Here is an 18755-nt window from a genome sequence, read left to right as displayed (position 1 = left end):
CACAAGCAATCAAATATATAGCTAATATTTGACGACATAAAAATATCGCAAAATAATATTTATTTTACATCGAACTAAAGCTTAAAATTTCAATAAAATATCTACACAACGTTTCCCTGATGTTTCTTAATATAAATTATCCGGCTGCTAGTTATAGGAAATAATGATCAATTTTGGAACTTATAAAATCTGATAGAATTTCATGACATAAAACTATTATAAAATAGCACTAATGGTACATTAATAGAAAAAAGCGAATTTATGACCTAAAAACTGTAATCGAAAATTACTTTATCATTTCCAAATATAGGCAACTGAAAATTGGATATTCGCGAACAGATTGTTTTATAAAGAAATAACCGCACTGGGTCAACCATGACCCGGACCTACAAAGCGAATATATTCGTTTTATAATAACATTTAAAGGACTTTAAAAACAGACTTTAAAATGAAATAACCATTATGACCGTTTCAATGGTCTATCGTTCAAGGTTTAATTAACACATTGTGACCGAGGGGTGTAGATCTACGCTCGGTGAAGAAACGTAAATCCTGATAGTATAGATCTACCGTCTTAAAAATTCAGGCACCCAAAGTACATTAAAAAAAGAACCTGTAAAACTTAATGCATTAAAACATACCCTTTGATAAATACTGTGGACCATCCCTGACCCATATGATAGTAAAAATATTGAACGGAAGTATCCTCCTTATAACCTTAAACACCCAGTCAATTTACTAGATGTAAGAACCCTGACTGCCATTAAATCAAAATAACGATCGCCTCGAATTTATTGTACGCGTGCAACATTCGCGTAATTACTGCTGCAGGATATTAATCTTAGCGGTATACATAACCCCTCCGCGTACCCGGTAAACGTACATCATAATGGGAATTTAATCGTACAAAAAATTCATTAGAAGCATAGTTGGCTCGGCCAGAGGGTTCTCGCCTTTCGGTTTTCTTCGGGTTAAACATCGCCGAGAATTTGATAAATTCCAGACAACTAGCGCGGCACAAATGCCGTGGATAAAATGAAAGAGGAAAAAAAAGAGAGAGAGAAAAGGGGGGGAAAAAAGAGGTACACCATGGCGAACGTATGACCCAGTTGAAACAATTTATCAGCGCTACAAAGCGTGCGACGCGCTCTGAAAAAGGATAAATAACAGATAACAAGAGATAAGCTGCGAGCCAATTTATCGCTACCGTCAACAATTTCGCACACTGAGAACGGAACTTTATGCAAACGCGTCGCAACAGCCGATCAGTGAATAAGAAGCACGATCGTCCGGTTTTGCTAATGAATTTTTCCGAGAGAATCGCTTATCAACGAACCCGCCTGGAAACTGTTTTATTTTTCCATTAGTGGAATTCGTGATTTTCTATTAACACTATATGTATATCAAACCGATAGACGATCTTTTCTTAATCTAATTTAATTTTAGAAATTAATAGCTTTAAATTAGTACTTTAAAACATTTTATTATTTGAACAGTATCGTTACTGTTACGATTGAAATAACGAGAAATTAATTCGTACGGTATTTCAGTCGCGTTCGATCTCCTTTAAAGGAGCTCGATATACTGTATCGATCATCGCTCTTCGAATCTCAACTTACGGCTCAACATACGCGTGGAACGATTCAAATGAATCGTTCCCCTGTTCGTCTCGTCTAACGTTCGCCAAGGATCCATGATCGATGAACTTTCGATCAAAGAGCAGCTTCGATATTCTCTAGAAACGCGAGAAACGAATAAACTACTCACACGATTCAATCGCGTACTGCATTAGACGGTCTACTAAGAGTCGCAATTGTCACGGTCTCTCCTTCACCCAACAGTGACATTAGAACCACGTGATGGTAAGATCTAACGCGCATGCGCGGTCGAGCGAGCGGGCGGTTTACTGCCAAGCTCGCACGTGCGTTCAAATGAATCTAGTTGCGTTCCAGTAGTTTCCAGTATCTACGAAGGATTTACAGTGCCGTCGTCGTCCGTTACGTCTGTCGCGGCAAGAAAAGTAACGAAAAAAAAGAAGTGGGAATTTAGCGTGAATCACGGTGAGTGATGGCGAACGTATCTAACGTTCGAACGCATAATAGTTGGGAACGAAAATACCGAAGACTGTAACCACGAATACGCGACCTACCCACGTGTGATGAGAATATCTGTTTTGCATACATGACACGATTCACCGTGCAGCGATTTGTAACGCGTGTCGCGTACACGTCACGTAATCGCAAAAATTCACGCAACATTGAATATTCTTATTGGTTGCCTTGCACCTGACGTGAAACGCGATAACCAGCTGTTAGACTGTCATTTCTTTTTTTGTTTGCACTATCGTTAGTGGCGTAACCAGTGTCTCCATAAAAAATTTTCCTCGCTGTCTATTAATATTAATAATTTTGTACAGTGTTTCTGTGTTACGTTATCTCTGATTAATATTCACCTACGTTTCACACGTTTTCCTTGTCTTTTTTTGGACACAGATACAAACGTAGGAACGGCAGTTACCGTGTGATGGTAGATACATTTTTGTACGGTGAATAATTTCTAATATAATCGTAGAAGGTAAGACGGTTATTATTAGACGTATCTTCAGCTATTAATCTTTTGTTCCCAAGTATTTGTGTACTGTATTGAATTTCAAGGTCAATCTTACCGATACACAGATAATCTTACTCTACGAACGTACCAAAATATCTCGCCCTTGTACAAAAACTCTCTGCTAAATCCAAACATTCGTTAGAGTAACGTTCAAGTTTGAAACGTAATTTACAAAAGAATTTATACGTATAAAATGTTTCGTATACGTTCTGTACTAAATATTTATTCCAATTTTAATTTTTATAAAAATATATTTCTATCAATATCTGTATTTGATGAATACCTGAAAGCATCTTTACCATTGCTTTTCTCTCTGTTGATAATAAAATAATAATATACTTTTTAATTATGTTATTAATGAAAATTTTTATACAATGTTTACAGATCAGTATTAAAAAATGGTCTCATCAACAGTAGTGGAAAATGGAAAATCCAGCCCACCAAGAAAATCCTGTGCAGCGGGTATTGGTCCAGGCAATTATCAGCTAGTTGGCTGGGATATGGATACCACGGGAAAAAGAGTTATAGATGAAATATGCCAGATAGCTGGCTACACACCTAATTCCTCGTTTTCTCAATACGTAATGCCATATAAAAATCTCAATCCTCCAGCCATGAAGAGGCATAACATGAAAGTTGTGACTATTGGCAAATACAGAGCACTCAAAGATAATAAAACTAATAAGGTATTGATAAAGTTTTGCTATGTGCTCCTGTTTTCTGTATTTCATTAAATTTCATTAATGTTTCTAGGTAATCAAAACTAAGAGTGAAGTGTTTGCGCTCACAGACTTTTTAACATGGCTAGAATCTATTAAAGGAGATGCAACAGATGGAATAATATTGGTTTACCATGAACCACGAAAAGTTATCCCTGCTATGTTAATTGAATCCTTGAAGAAATATAATTTATTGGATGGATTCAAACAAATTGTGAAGGGTTTTGCGAATGGATTCAATGTTGCTGAAATGAAGTGTACAAACAATACAGTTCATTCATTTTCTCTTAGAACATTATCTAAAACTTTACTTAATCAAGTAAGGCAATTTATTGCATAATTTTATATTTAGTATTCCAAAAATACATAGTCATTCTAACGTCGATCTTTATACTTTTTTCAGGAAAAACAATTAGATAATGCAAAAAACAGAGCATACCTGGCTTTACAAATAGTACAACACTTAAGTTCACTTGAAGGTACAAAAGAGAACGAAACGAATGGTAGTGGAGATGGTGATAGTGCCATGAAGAAAACTATAGAATTTATTAGGGAATTTGTTCAACCAGTAGAAATGGAGGAACAAGAGTATGCAGGTATATGAAATAGATTATAGAAAAATGGTATTGTTCAAGTGCGTAACACGCGTTGCCCTTGTTTCAGAATTGAAAATAGTGTTTGAACGTCAAAATAGTTTAAGACCTATCTTTGGAGTCTACCGTGAAAATCGCCGGGAACGACAACATGCTAGTCCTTTACGACGATTACTCGCCGAAGCAGGAATAGAATATACTCTGTTACAAGTTCGTATATTAGAAAACAAAGTCAAAATTCACATATTTACAGCAGTGAATCTGTGAATGATTAACGATTGATTCAAATTCCTTATGATACAGGAAGCGTGGAATAACGAGAAGAAGGAAGGTTTGGAGAAATTAATTAAAATGAATCTAACAACAGTTGATGAGAAGCAAATAGAAGATCTACTGATTATTCTAGAAGGCCATTTTGATCCTGATAAGAAGTCGAAATTAAGAATAACGGGAGACAAGAACGAAATAAAAACGGAGAATTCGAAAATTATCGCCGATAAAGAAAATAATAATAAATGTGATTCTGGTGCTGAAAGTTCAGAAACCAGTTCACCGATTAAAGCAAAAACCGAACCTCCTGAGAACAGTTCAATTTTAACCCAAGAATAAGAACTGAACAATTTAGTTTTCTCCTTCAGTGCCTTTTAACTAATTATAAGGTCAATATTGTTATCGGTAACCGAGTTTACGATCATTCCGTTCATTCTTATCATAATGTTATTCAAGTGTGATAAAAATATGAGTGTTATTTGTTGCAGTATTGTATTTAAGTTTTTATTTTCGTTATAACAAAAAATTAGATATCGTATCCTTGTAGGATACCAAACGCTAGGCTTAGTTTAACAAACATACGTACAAATAACACATTAATTATCATTCTTTTTTTTTCTAGTTAACGATAAAGAAATATTTAATGATTCGTTTTGGTTTAACGATTAATTTTATGATAGTTGATTTTTATTTAATCAGATTAACGTTGTAACAAGTGATTATTTAGAGACTGGTCGACATAGAAATATATTCAGACACCAAATAAGTTTTCGTTTTTTTCATTATTTTTGAGATTAAGTGTATTTTTGTTTTCTTTTTTTTTTTTTTTTAATTTGCTACTAATGAGCTTGCGTACAAAATACATAGTGATATTAATAAATGAGTTATATACAAATATATACTTATATATTTTTGTACCGCAAGGTTTGTTAAAACGAATAATGCACTTGTTGCATTTAAATGTTAAATTTCATTGTATTGAACAATTCGAAAATAAAGAATTGAAATTGATTTAATTTCTCGCCTCGATCTCTCGGCACAATCCTGCTGTACGTACTGTTATGAATAATATGTATGATCACGAGACTTAATTTGCAAGCGATTAAAACGTTCCATTATCCATGGAATAGGATTTTACATAAAAGATGATAACGGCACGTTTGAAGGGAAAAACAACAGAAAACTGCAGCGTGACTTCTCTCTGTCTGTTATAAGGCGTATCTGAAATCTGTGCAACCATTGAGATAAAGCGAGAAATGAATTAAATATATGAATGCCTATGCAGTGGACCGTTGTATCCGCTTATGGACTTCCATAAAGCATGCCGGACGCCTCGGAGCGTAAACAGGCTGGTGCACCGTGTAGAACTTTAAAGAAGAGTATTTACTTGCTAAGAAGAAGAGTATCGACGTAGCTCTCTTTAAAACTAGCCAAGGTTTAAGTATTCCACGAAAACTTGCCCTTAAGCGGCTTGTCGCGTTCAACGGAAATTTCTGACTATCTAACAGAGCGTGAACCCCGAGGATTTATTTCCTATCGTCCTCTTTCTATCTGTTGATTGATAATAGACTCTACTGAGAGATAGGAAACTCTATTTGTTATATTCTATTCACCTGGGATAATTATTGCTAAGAATACTACTATAATTATTGACGAGGCATATATATAATTTTTTAGAAATTTTCTGAATGGAAGAAATAATTTCTAATTAGTCCACTTCTATGATTAACAGTAATTTTTCATGGGCTATGAGAAGATGATTCTATCACTATGTTATTTGCAAGGAAATTAGAAGTTGCATTGAAGAAAAAAAGAAAAGAAATGCTGTCATTATGGCAACAACCTTTGTGTAGATTCTGAGTTATCAGACAGTAGAACTGTTTTTATTAATTTTTATTTTTTCCACGTACAACGAACCATGGAGCACAAAATACTGGCAGTGCATCACGATTACTGTAAGAGGCAGCGAAAAGGAAATTGCTGTTACTGAGAGGCTCGTTAATCGAGTGCCCATGGCCGCAAGAAAGTATAGCGATAATTAATAATCCGTTCCTAGTAGAGGTTGTCTTTTGTTGTTGGCCACAGTCGGGATTCTAATAGCAGAAATAAATTCGACTACGCGATATAATAAATATCAGTGTCCGTTAGTTGCACGTGGAACGCCAATGGTGTTTTTAATCTATCATCGTGATTCCGTATAAACTTTGAAATATATGCTTAATTAGAATAAATATATCAGTTTATAATTGAAAATACGAAATGTATTAATTTGTTGAGTATCAAAAAGTCGATTTGGGAGCACAGTAGGAAGTCTAAGACGATTTCATGACATAAAAGTATTACCAAATAAGACATATAATATATCAATTTAAAGCTTAAAGATTAATAAAAATTACTATACCGCAGTTCATCAGAGTCCATAACTACGACGCGCAAGTTGGAAGATGGTGGGGGAACGCAGCGAGCTCTCTGCCAATCGCTTTCCACTTCGTTTGGGAGTATCGCCAATCAGGGCGAAGATGCGTACTGGAGATGCGCGAAGAACGAAAATTGGTCTTTTCGTAGTTATGGACTGTGGGGAACTGCGGTATACATCAAATTTTTATACAAATTGACTGGTTATTTATTGAACATTGGATATTCGCAATGAGTTAAAAATTGGTTCATTTGTAATTTTCTTTAAGGATCAGGTTGAAACATTTACCATAGTCATTTTTGTTCATTTTTAAGCTTTCAATTGATATACTATAAGTGTTATTTTATTATACTTTTATGTGACGTTTCAGTATCAGCTGTTTGACACACAACAACGATACTATTTAAATGAGCATCGTCGCGTTATTATTCAACGAGTTCCCAGGAAGTGTTCACAATACCTAACGTCTTTTTATAACAATTTTATTACACCGTGATCCTCCATTTTTCACGAGGTCTCGGATTTCTGCGTCGACGGAATTTCCGACTTCCGAATACCTGTCGTTCAACCGTTTCAAGTTCAACATTCACGGACAGATAAATAGATAAGATTACACAGTTTCCACTGTAATTGCATATATAATAATAAAAAATCACGTAGATTCTAATCTAAATTGATTCTTTAAAAATTATACCTCCTATTAACGTTACGTTAAACGATAGAACATGTTATCAAACGGTTTAACCGTCTCTCTTCTCTGGAATTTTTCTAACGCGGTTTTCGAACATAGAAAATAAAGATAAAAGAGGAAAAAGCAGCGTTTGGAAGTACAGTTTCAGTTTCCATCGTCGACACTTTCGTAATGTACAACGTTGTAACGGATATATTTTCCGTTTTGAAGCGTAACGAACGATAACGGTGAACGATTATTGCTAAAAAGCTCTGATAAGCAAGCTCATGTAACATACATAATTACAAAGATCGCGTGTAGCCCATAATTGAACTCGATTACCCGATTAAGGGAACAAGGTACGCGTTGTAACGTGAATAAAACGATTCGAATTTTATTAATACTCTAATAAAAGATTATTACCGATAAATTTAAACGAGAAATTTGATATGCCAATCTAAAGTAACAGGGTTGCATGGGGGGTTGAAAAATTGAAGAAAATCGTAGAGGTAACATCTACCTATACCCAACACTGTAGTTTTCTTTCCTTTTCGTTTGATCTTTTTGCTTTCTTTATTTTTGCTCGTGTATTTGTTCACCTACACAATCGAACAATTATGTGACGAAAACTAACGGAGAAGCAATTTTCCCAGAAATCTCAGACACGTGACATCGCGCTTATTAGTCGTTCAGTCAGTGACATGTACAGTAACACAGCGTGAAAATGATGACGAGCAATGCACGATTGTCATTCTCACTTTTTACACAGGCATCTGGACACGACTGATGAAAGCAAGCCTCGTGAAAAATAAACTGCAAAGCAGACTGAAATTTTGCTTCGAGATCTGGCGGGATCAAAGAAGAGAATCGATCTCAAGTCGAGGTCGCAAGAAAGAAAATAGACGAGAATTTTGGCACGTTTAAAGGGGATACGATGGCGAACGCGTGAAAAGTTTACACGTTCACTATTTAATAAAAATAACTAGACCTAGTAAGACATACGATATAAGTCATAAATACCCTTTTAAATTTTCTATGTTCCTAATATAATAATAATAAAATTATTTCATTAGATAATTTTTTTAAGTAAACGTACAGAAGCAATTTCTGTCACAACGAAAGGGTTAATAGAATGATCACATATTTAAGAGGTCCATCAAAATGAAAATTGTTAAAAATAAAAATAATTATTGTAACGTTGCGCATAAGGGTTAAAAAAAGATTTGTTCATCGTTTAAACACATAGGTTTGAACGTGTTTGATCGAATACTGGCATTGACCTAAAATCAACGCACCGGAAAAGTCAGCAACCGGCTAAGCAATTCGCCTTTTATGCATGTCAGAATCACGTAATGTTTCGCGATTCCGTCAGTTCACTGAGGCTTCCTAGACGAGACTTCATCGGCGAGCAAAAGAAACCGAAATGAAATTTTGATTCTCGGTAAAAATGCTTCACGCTTAATGAACGTACTCGTTAACGAAAGAATCCTCTTCCGACATGATGAAGTAAAGAAAAATACATAAATAAAGACTCACCATTGTTGCATCCATAACTCAGTCTGCTTTCCTCGGCCAGGATGATCAACACTCCTTGATCACCTGAAAAAGAAATAAAATATGTTAGAAAAATTTAATATTTTTTAAGATCAAAAATATAATAGAAGAGTTAATTTTGAAATACATGCAATTCATAGAATATTTGAAATTAATTTAATTAAACAACATTAGCTTTTTAAAATGTAATTAAATAAATTTAATTCTTATATTAGATAATAAAGACTCTAGAAAAGGGATAATCAAGAGCTTAATAATATTTTATAATTCCTTTTATCAACTATTAGTTGTGGATCGTTGCCTTCAAACTCGATTCATATAATTTTCTATAAAACTTCCGCCTATAATATTATCTTTCTAATTGTTCTCATCACAATTTTCTATTTAAAAGATACTAACTGTAATTCAATCAATCACAGTCTTACCATAAATATTATAGTAACGATAAAAAAATTTTTAAATAATCAAATATTTTTATTGTAATAAAATAATTTTTAATAAGGAAAGCCTATCCTTGCTCTTACCTTATCGCACCAATGGTCAAATCCAACCCTTTAACAGTACTTAACCCTCGGGCAGCGAACCATGAAGAGAGTTCAAATTTTAATGTAATTCTATATTTCATATTACTTTAATTTTCTGATCTTTAAAAATGATTTTTCTAACATATGAAACGCTTTCGTTTAAAACTTATACAATTAACTTTAGGCTAATAATTAATTAATCTCTTGAAAATTGGACTTTCTTCAAAATTAATTTCTCAGAAATAAAGTATTAATACCTATTTCTGGTAAAAAGAAAAAGTAGGTGTTCAACTTATCTTGAAAAATGGAAAATAATAGAACAGTGTCCGTTCGAGGCCGTCACTGGTCGCGAAGAGGACGCGGTAAGGATGGTTGTTAGCGGAGGCAGCAAGCATGCATTAACAGTACTCTGGATGGGCCGGTGGTTCTCTGGTTCCCTGATTTCCGTTTCTCCCCTCCAGGAGACTTATACCCGTTGGAGGAACATCAACCACGGAGGGAGAATTCTTGCGTGGTACACGCGCCTCAGTTCACCGGAAATCTTCGTGAAAATTGCATCCCTCTTCGTGTGATCCCTTGCAGCCTTGCAACTGTGTTCTCGCGTGTTATCCCCCTTGCAATTAAGTGCAACGATAAGAAAGATGTGGACCGTCCTGATCGCTGGATTTTGCACGGTGAGTGATCGACTTCTAACGTTTCCTTCCTTCGTGCTTGAACGTTTTACCCTTTGACGGCGCTTTAATGATTTCTTTGATTAAAAATTGTCCGTAGAGAAGAAGACAGAAATTGTCAATAAATGGTGGAAATTTTGATAAACATAAAATTATGTGTTGCTGATTTTTGTATTATTTATTTATTTATTGTATCTTAATAAATTTCTAGAAAGTTGATTGTTATTTTTTCGCAATTCAAATGACAACGTAAAAATTTTACGAGGTTTCCAGAGGAAGGAACTGGGTATAATCTGCAGAATGCATTTCATATCGAAATGTTAACTCAAATCCCCTTAATACGCCCCATGAAAACGGTATTCTATCTAACTTTTTCAATTCCGACTTCTCTTTTAAACTATGCCTCTAGAGACCGCGGATAATTTAATCAAAAGATGAAATTACATTCTGGAATGTGAATTAAAAATTAAAAACAACATTCGTTGAATTAAGTCAATCTTTTCTAACCAGACATTTTGTTTTTCAATTTTCTTCTAGCCTTTTGAAACGAAGTAAATAATAATAAATAATTACACGAGAAAAATTAAAATCAGACGTAGAAATACGTACATAAATAGATTCTAATGATTAATAAAGGAAACAAATGAATTATTTTATTATTTTTCTAACACTTTGATGATTGCAAATTTTATAAATTTTAGGTGCCTTATAAAAAATAAATAATTCTGCTAATAGAATTTTCAAAAATGCAATTAATGTGAAAGTACCATTTTCAGATTTATTACCCCAAAATCAATTCTAATGTACCAAAAATGATCATAAATGAACAATCTCAAAGTTCCTTGACCGAAATAAAGTTTACGAAGCTATTAAATGTACAGGCTCACGCGTTTCCGATGTCGTCCAGTCGAAATGGCACTGGGAGACGAAATTTACGGCGCCGTAAACATGCGGTTGCGGTTCTTTCGTACAGAACGAAAAAAAAAAAAAAAATGTGTACGTATAGTTATCTAGGAGGCAATCTCTGAGAAGAAGCAAGCTTGGGAGGCCCGTTTCACGTAACAGATTCGGCTGTTTGTCTCTTCCCGTTAACTTTCCGCGCATCAATCAAATCGGAGCGCACCGCATGCACACGTAACACTTTGCGTAAACTCTTTCACACGTGCGTCCCTACCTGTCCTTTAATTTCTTTCATTTATAATTATGTGTAACAAAGGTATTAATTCTTCACTTACATATTTACAAATTTTCAAGTAGAGAGAAAGGAACAAGACTTCGTTGACAAATAACAAGATAGTATAATGATAAGGGATAAATATTAGGATTTATAAAATTTCAAAAATTTATTATTATTGTAACTAGAAATTTTTAATAGGAATTATTAAAGTCCTGCAGAATTAACTTTCTTCCTATTTTCAATTACCAGTGTAATTTTAATAACATTTTTTTGGTTTGCTAATTACTTGTCTGAAATTAATTTTGTAACACCTGTCACTGACGACCCCCCCATGACAGTTAATTTTCATTTACTATTATACGTGATATAAAGACTGTTTAACTCGTTATTCAAATTGTAAAGTTTATCTTAATACACCTGATAACGTAAATTAATTTGTCACTACTTGTTGCTTCATTTGTTTCGGTCAATTATATTTCAAATTTGTTGGGACTCCTCTTTAAATTTTGCATTTTATCTTGACTATTTTGAATAATGTAAATTAAAACATCGGTAACTATTCTATCTGTTCCGTACATTATACTTGTTAATGAAGAGAGCAGTTTGGTAATTAGTTTTCAGTCAATACTTCCTTGTATCAATAACTACTAATTGATGTATCATAAGTGTCATTTTATGATTATGTTATGAGATCAGTTACTGTTCACTGTAACTGGCAATCGGGCATTTTCTATTAGGAATATCAATAAAATGTTTATATAGTTATTTTTATTAAACTTTATACTTTAAATTCACATAACATAAGTGTTATTTCACGATACTTTTATGTCATGAATTTGTGTCCGACTATCAGTGTCCTGAAATATGCAACCCAACCCAACGAACTTCTTAATTATAAAATAAAAACGATCGTAAAAAAATAATAAAAAAAATGAAATAAAATACTCGAGATACCGTTACTCGGTTAACTACCCACATATTAACTTCGTAATACGATTCTCGAAAGAGTTGAAGTTAAAGAGGTCTGCTTCGATAACAAGCAATTTGTACGAAACAAACACAAACACAGTTCCTGTTATCGTCAGTGAATTTCCCGTTGCTATTACCCTCGTAATCGTTTCTATTACTATTCACAAACTAAATTGAATTTCCTGACACAAGCTGGTCGTCGAATAGTCGATCGAAAAAAGAAAAAACATTAACGTTTCGTCGAAAGTCCCAAAAAATTGAGACGGCCGATAGTTTGCCGCTCAATTTGAAGCAAGACTTGATCAAAGTTCCATTTACTTGAATTTCTCTTCAACAGCAAACACTTATTTTCTCCCTTCGAAAGAGGACCCGTTACTTCTTAACGCGAGTACTTATCGCTTAACGATTTGGAAATCATCGTCGAACGTTCCAATTTCTTCGAAATTATATCCATCTTCGCGCGAGGAAGAAGGGCTTTATATCTGACTGGTTTTATCTTTGCTCGCTTAAAGGACTGTTACAGTAACAGCATTTTGATCTTTAAGCGAATTGTAAATTCCTTGCTTCTTATTTTTATTGCTCTGTGAGATCTTGTTAAACTTTAATTATTTTAATTATCCTAATATTTCATTTTCCAATTCCCTGATTCAAAATTCCTATTTCTAATTTCTTAATTTTCTTTTTGGAATATTCGAAAATATTAATGCAGTCATTATTCTACTTCCATACAGTGCTTACATAAACTTCCCTCTTGAATTATTACATAATTATTATAGCGTTCTTAATTAGAACATGTCTGGCAAGAAATGTTCATTATCACCGGGACAGTGAGCGCGTTAATATTCAGATTTGCCGTATCTCATCGTTATCATTCAAAGACCGACCTCGAAAAACTCGAATGACCTACCTCGAAGAAATAACCATGACCTGTACCACGATTATCCGTCTGGCTGACCGTGCGATGGGCAACCAGTATGGTATATACGCATGTAACGAATAACTTAACCAACCACCAGAGCGTTTCTTTACACCGTTACTTGGTATCGAAGTTTCTTCTCCTCCCGTGTACGCCACCTTCTTTTATATCGAACTTTTCCACCCAACAGAAGCTCTCATAAACAACGAGCGTATATATATGTATCGTGGAAGAGGATCAAGATGACTCGCGTTAATTATGAAAATCCACCATGGTTCGAATGACACCGGGTCAATTAACGCGCTAACTAGACAGTTGAAGAAGAAGAGGCCGTGTCCAAGACTGTGACACGGTTGAACAAATGTTACTTCGCGACGAAATAGTTTCGAAGTTCGTTAGCGAAACACGTTAAATCGTTAATGCACCCCGATTGCACCGAGACGCTCGGTCAGCTATGAAATTTCCGCATTGTGTACCGTTTTGTTGGTACGTGACGTGCCACCTGGGTCATCGATGATCCACCGTGTTTATTAAGGGATGCACGAGTTAAAGAAGGTTTTATTGGTGTAAAGGTCGTCAGTGACTGATACCATGAATTCAAGTGATTTGAATTGGAAAATTTTTAATAAAATTCATATTTTGTTGATATGTCACGTGATATAGAAAGTCTATGGTATCGTGTGTTAATTAGTGTAAGACTTATTAATTTCACGCGTTAATAGTATTATGTTAATAATATAATATAGGTCTATGTTCATTGGAGTGAAGCTTAGCAATGACTAATCAATAACAATATTAATTTATTATTGAGAAAATATAATATTTGCAAGCATTGCTTTTAGACACGAAAATTTAAATTACCAATTTGAAAGATTGAAATTAAGAAAAAATTGATAATTTTATAAATATTGATTTTCAACATTAAATCTCAAGTACATGATCATAAATGATATATATTTTTAATCTAATTGTAAACTTTTTGAAAGCGAAGTAATAAATCAAAGATATTATTATCTGAATTAAATACTTCAAACCTACATTGTGGAAATATACGTAAAAGATAATGATACCGTGATAAATGACGTAAAAGACGATCCAAAGTGATTCATCCCTAATTAATATGATAGGTGATAAGACATCAATTATTATATATTACATCTTTGATATTCTAGAATCAATTTGACGTCATAAAAATCATTGATAAAATCTAAAACCTAAATATTTTATCAATCATACGATGATAAAATATATTGATAATAATTGAACTAGTCATACATTTTTAATTGAGCAATCGGTAAATTAATTTGCTGTTTTTGTGTCAAGAACACGATTACTGTATCAGATAACGTGTTGAAGGAAGAAAAAACGGTATGAATCCTTGATTCCATCTTATCAGTTAAGAGCTGAAGAAACCGTTCTTTAAACCAGGACACACCGCTTATTTTTGGCGTGTAAAGTTCAGATACTATGTGGAACAGGGTATGATCGCAAGCGAAACTGAACGACTTTAAATTGCCATGAAAAAAACATCGCGAATTTCAATTGTACATTAAATTACATTAAGCATAACGATTACATGATAAACTAAGCGACATACTTTTTTGCTGTTAAATTATAATAGCTTTTATATAGGCTTATTATTCTTAAGAGTATTAAATATATGATAACCATAAGTTTCTTATTTAATAAAATCAAAAATATATATAATTACACTAAATTTTATATCAACCAGTGACGTAACTAAGTGGGGACCACGATAGGGATTGGCCCTCTCCATTAGAAATTATTAGAATAATTTAAAAAATCATTTGATCTAACAAGAGCTTAATTTCTGAATTGCAATTAGCATTTGAGAGAACAAATAAAAATAAGAGAGAGAAATAGTAGACACTTGTTTCAGCCCAAGTGACTAAAGTCATCTAAAATGACGAAAACCTCGCCATCGATGAGCCATCAAAGGGTATCAAATTCTCGGTATCAAAGGGTATGACGAATAATAAGAAAGAGATCTGTGAGAAAAGGAAGATATTGTAAGAAGAAAAAAGAAATTACATACCAGACGTCTCCAAGTGTCTGTCAGGCGTGGATGAATGGCGGTGGTATTGTTTCAGGTTGCTGCCACTGTTGCACAGGATTACGAGGTCTCTGACATTCAGTGCAGCGGCGCAGGATCAGCGGCAGATCTGCTGACAGCGAAGATCAAAAGGCCAGTTGGATTTAGAGGTGCGCCGCTCTTTGCCGACGACAGATCCGCCAATCCTCTCACCGACATTCACTGCCAGATCAGGCCAGATCCCAACGATCCTCAGGAAGATAACTACTTCCTTAAGGTGACTGACTTCACCAGATGCGGCATCCTGAAGAGAAACGTGAGTCATCGATCGTGATTTCGTTTCGATTTCCACACTGATTCAGTTTCCTTGTTCTGATAAGAACTGAACCACTTGTGTTGCATTCTTGGTTCGATCAAATATTATTCCATTTAATTTAGATTGTACACTGTCTAGGTTCCCTTAGGGATGATGGATGATGTGAGAACGGAAGGAGATTCCATCAGTTGCCCCGATACTTGGAAATTACTGAGTTAGATCTGATTTGGTTTGGTATTTGTTAGAAATAACTCGAGGGGCCTAGAGCCTAAGAAAAGCTAAGGGAGAGCCAAGGAGACCTAAGGGAGACCTAAGGGAGAGCCCAGGAGACCCAAAGGAGAATCAAGGAGGAGCACAATTTAGACATTCCTTCTCCTCCACTTCCAACAGAAGTCTACTTTGCACTCTACTGTACAATCTAAACACTGGAATCTTATCTGATCGAACCAAGAGTAGATCGAGTGCCTAAACGAAACCAATTCCACTAAATTTTATATAAGATATTGGAAACGACAGTGATTCAATTATCGTTCGTTTCTCGCAATTGAAAATCATCCGGTAACACGCGATATCTACTGAATGGTCATCGATAAGATCGTGCCGATTGACCTGGTTCTGAACGATATTCATCTTGATCCTTGAATTATTTGCAATTAACATTTAGATGATCGATAACATTGAAGCGCACAAAACAGAAATTTTTATATTTTGATTTATTATCGGAAATGATTAAATCTATCGACCTGTTCAATAGATAATCGACAGCATTGATTCCAATAAAAGAAAAATGTTGAAAATGAAATTTTAATTATCATTAGGGTTTCATTCACCTGCGAATATGGTTCCCGGCGTTCCCTGGTGTTGTAATGCTGGCTGATCAAGAATTGATCCTGATGTGTCGTCCACCTGAACCAACGTTACTCCGACACAAAGCTGCTGGTTTTGCTGGAACCTTGTAAGTCATTATACCACTTCGACAAGGTCGCGTGGTATTCTAAAACACACGTATACTTGCAATTATTCAAATAGAATAGCACTAGATATTCTGAAACTAAAATAAAAAAAAGAAAAATTATAATCTCGATTATGTTTAATGATCTATGATACATTAATAAAAACTGTTTTTCAGTGATAACACATGGATTACTGTAGAACAAAAAAATGAGAACAAGTTATTAAATATCTTATTTCTGTCGAGTCACCTGCATAATTAATTAGCATTCCGTTCATCAATAAGCAGGGAACAAAAAGAAACTTTTAACATAGTGACAATTTCTTGCCACTGTAAACTTTCATTATCAATAAAACTATAGCTATTGAATTTCAATACTTGACACCTTGATGGTCTATGTCACATATTCATTATTACGATTAATGGACTTTTTAAATTTAAATTAATTATCACCTGTACCCTTAAATTTAATCGATGCATAATTATCAATTCGAGAGTTTATGATACCACAGGGTGTATACTATAATAATATTTCAATCCATAATTAGGTAGAATGATAATAAAATTTGATGAAATATACATAAGACCATCAAAGTGTTAAGTTTCACAGACAATTTCATAAATGTCAGATCGAATAGATAAAAACTGGAAATCGATTACCTCCATGACCCCAGCCTGAAACGTTTCTTTCAGTCCGCATGGAGCGAGGGTGTCAGGAGTGGTCGAAGAGACACCGGGTCGTCTGGAATACGAAGTAGCCCTTTATCGGGAGGCTACAGGCAATGTATCAGATGCATCGGGATCGCAAACGGTCGATCAAGCGGTTCCCATCGGTACAAAGCTTCAGCTGAGAGCTCGAATCAGCCCGGACAGCGCATGGGGATACATTAAGCTGTTGGAGGTGACCGTTAGCCCCGATCCCGATCAACCTCACGCACCAGGAAGTGTCGTCCTGGTGAAGGACGGCTGCAGAAATCGGGATTTCGCGTCGATAATTCCTCATCAACCGGCTCGTTACAGGGAAAGAAAGAACGAGGTTTTCTTGGATTTCGAGGCATTTCTCCTCAGCTCCATGAGGGAAAGATCCACTCTATGGATCCATTCTCAGATCAAGGCATGCATGGAACCACAGGACTGTCAACCGGTAAGGAAACAGTATTTCTATCCTTCCTCCGTCGCGTCCGGCGACTGAATGACTGGCTGTCGACTTACTCGAGCTTCTCCATGTAAATAATAACTTTTGAATTCGTCGAGCTTCCGTTAATTCTGTTACAATTTTCTTGAAGAACTAATAGAGATATTTTACAAATTATTTGTAGTTTTAATTTAACAAAAGCAACGGCGGATCTTGTTTTTTAGAAAGTTTCTTAAAAAATATTATCTTCGCTTTTATATTTGCAATTATTTTTTACTATGTAAATAAAAATTCTTCCTCGTTTGTTTCTAATAATTATTTGAAAAATAAATGTATCCTTTGAAATCAATAATTTCAAATAATTAATGTCTATAATATTACATTTTATAAATTTGAAATGATTGTTTTTAATGAATGGAGGATAGAGGTTTTTGAATATTTCAATGGATACACGTTTGCAGGATTTTTGTCTGGATCTGTTCGAGCCATCGGGACACGGGAAGAGAAGAAAAAGATTTTTAGAAGAAACATCGAACGATTTTCTTCCCAGGGTCGAACGTTTAATAAAAGAGTACAACGATTCGACCCCTTACACGAAATTTAAAGAAAACATCGAGTACACGGTGATGATGCCCGATGGTAAATTACAAAACAAATTCCATACATATATCTTTAAATATAAAATTGATAATCTAACGGTACTAAAATAAAAATTACTTAACCGTAGAACGGCGGATACTTAAAGAGTTAATATAACAAAATAATTTAACGTTGAGAAAATGAATAGAGTGTAAAATTAAATTCAAATTATCATAGTTGTCCGCCGTTCGAAAGTTAAAACTTTAATACATAAAAATACAACGTAAAACTAATTTTATAAACATTTTTTCCAGAATTGTATCAAAAAGTGGCTGCTGGATTGGACAACAGTTGCGGTAGTTTCCTTTACGTCGCGACCGGTTTAGGTGCGCTTTTAGTACTATCAGCTCTTATCATGTGCTACCTGGCTACACGTCTTCACAATATATCAACGACAATACCACAGAACAAAACGATCGACGAGTTGATACGAGATCGTGCTAGGAAATATTCTGAAACGACGCCCGGTTATACTGGCCGATCAACGGTGCAATAGTAAATTATCGCGGACGCTGCGCATTATTACGCTCAATCAAAATGATCCAGCAGGTCTAGCATAGCTAAACGAGAT

At 34.6% G+C, this 18755-nt stretch overlaps 2 protein-coding genes and 2 long non-coding RNA genes across 7 annotated transcripts in view; 2 read left to right on the top strand and 2 right to left on the bottom strand.

The window, feature by feature from the left end:
• The window catches only part of LOC114871261, an 8726-nt gene extending 6917 nt beyond the window's left edge, over window positions 1-1809 (bottom strand). The window contains exon 1 of the long non-coding RNA XR_003788547.2: window positions 1620-1809. This is a non-coding gene — a long non-coding RNA (uncharacterized LOC114871261). The remainder of the gene's footprint in view (window positions 1-1619) is intronic.
• The window catches only part of LOC114871259 (maternal protein exuperantia-1), a 7566-nt gene extending 2358 nt beyond the window's left edge, over window positions 1-5208 (top strand). Inside the window, exons 1-6 of one of the 3 annotated variants that reach the window (XM_029176934.2) lie at window positions 1948-2060; window positions 2995-3296; window positions 3364-3648; window positions 3733-3925; window positions 3993-4132; window positions 4226-5208. In XM_029176934.2, coding sequence (XP_029032767.1) covers window positions 3009-3296; window positions 3364-3648; window positions 3733-3925; window positions 3993-4132; window positions 4226-4531 — 1212 coding nt within the window. In that variant the 5' untranslated portion in view covers window positions 1948-2060; window positions 2995-3008 and the 3' untranslated portion in view covers window positions 4532-5208. Of the gene's footprint in view, window positions 1-1947; window positions 2061-2688; window positions 2774-2994; window positions 3297-3363; window positions 3649-3732; window positions 3926-3992; window positions 4133-4225 lie in introns of those variants that run through there. The other 2 variants (XM_029176936.2, XM_029176935.2) reach the window with 2 other exon arrangements.
• The window catches only part of LOC114871262, a 22644-nt gene extending 9387 nt beyond the window's left edge, over window positions 1-13257 (bottom strand). Inside the window, exons 1-3 of the long non-coding RNA XR_003788548.2 lie at window positions 13081-13257; window positions 9357-10092; window positions 8815-8877 (exon numbers count right to left, since the gene is read on the bottom strand). This is a non-coding gene — a long non-coding RNA (uncharacterized LOC114871262). The remainder of the gene's footprint in view (window positions 1-8814; window positions 8878-9356; window positions 10093-13080) is intronic.
• On the top strand, window positions 9952-18755 carry LOC114871258. Of its 2 annotated transcripts, none has more exons than XM_046287393.1 (6): window positions 9952-10030; window positions 15201-15419; window positions 16277-16413; window positions 17104-17554; window positions 18007-18184; window positions 18439-18755. In XM_046287393.1, the coding sequence occupies exons 1-6, from the start codon at window positions 9998-10000 to the stop codon at window positions 18678-18680; spliced, it is 1260 nt and encodes a 419-aa protein (XP_046143349.1). In that variant the 5' UTR covers window positions 9952-9997; the 3' UTR covers window positions 18681-18755. The 2 variants fall into 2 exon arrangements, with proteins under 2 accessions (XP_046143349.1, XP_029032766.1); XM_029176933.2 differs by having other exon boundaries at window positions 15201-15458.

Source organism: Osmia bicornis, chromosome 10 (genome assembly GCF_907164935.1).
Source record: "Osmia bicornis bicornis chromosome 10, iOsmBic2.1, whole genome shotgun sequence".
Taxonomy (NCBI): domain Eukaryota; kingdom Metazoa; phylum Arthropoda; class Insecta; order Hymenoptera; family Megachilidae; genus Osmia; species Osmia bicornis.
This window is presented reverse-complemented; position numbering and strand designations above follow the sequence as displayed.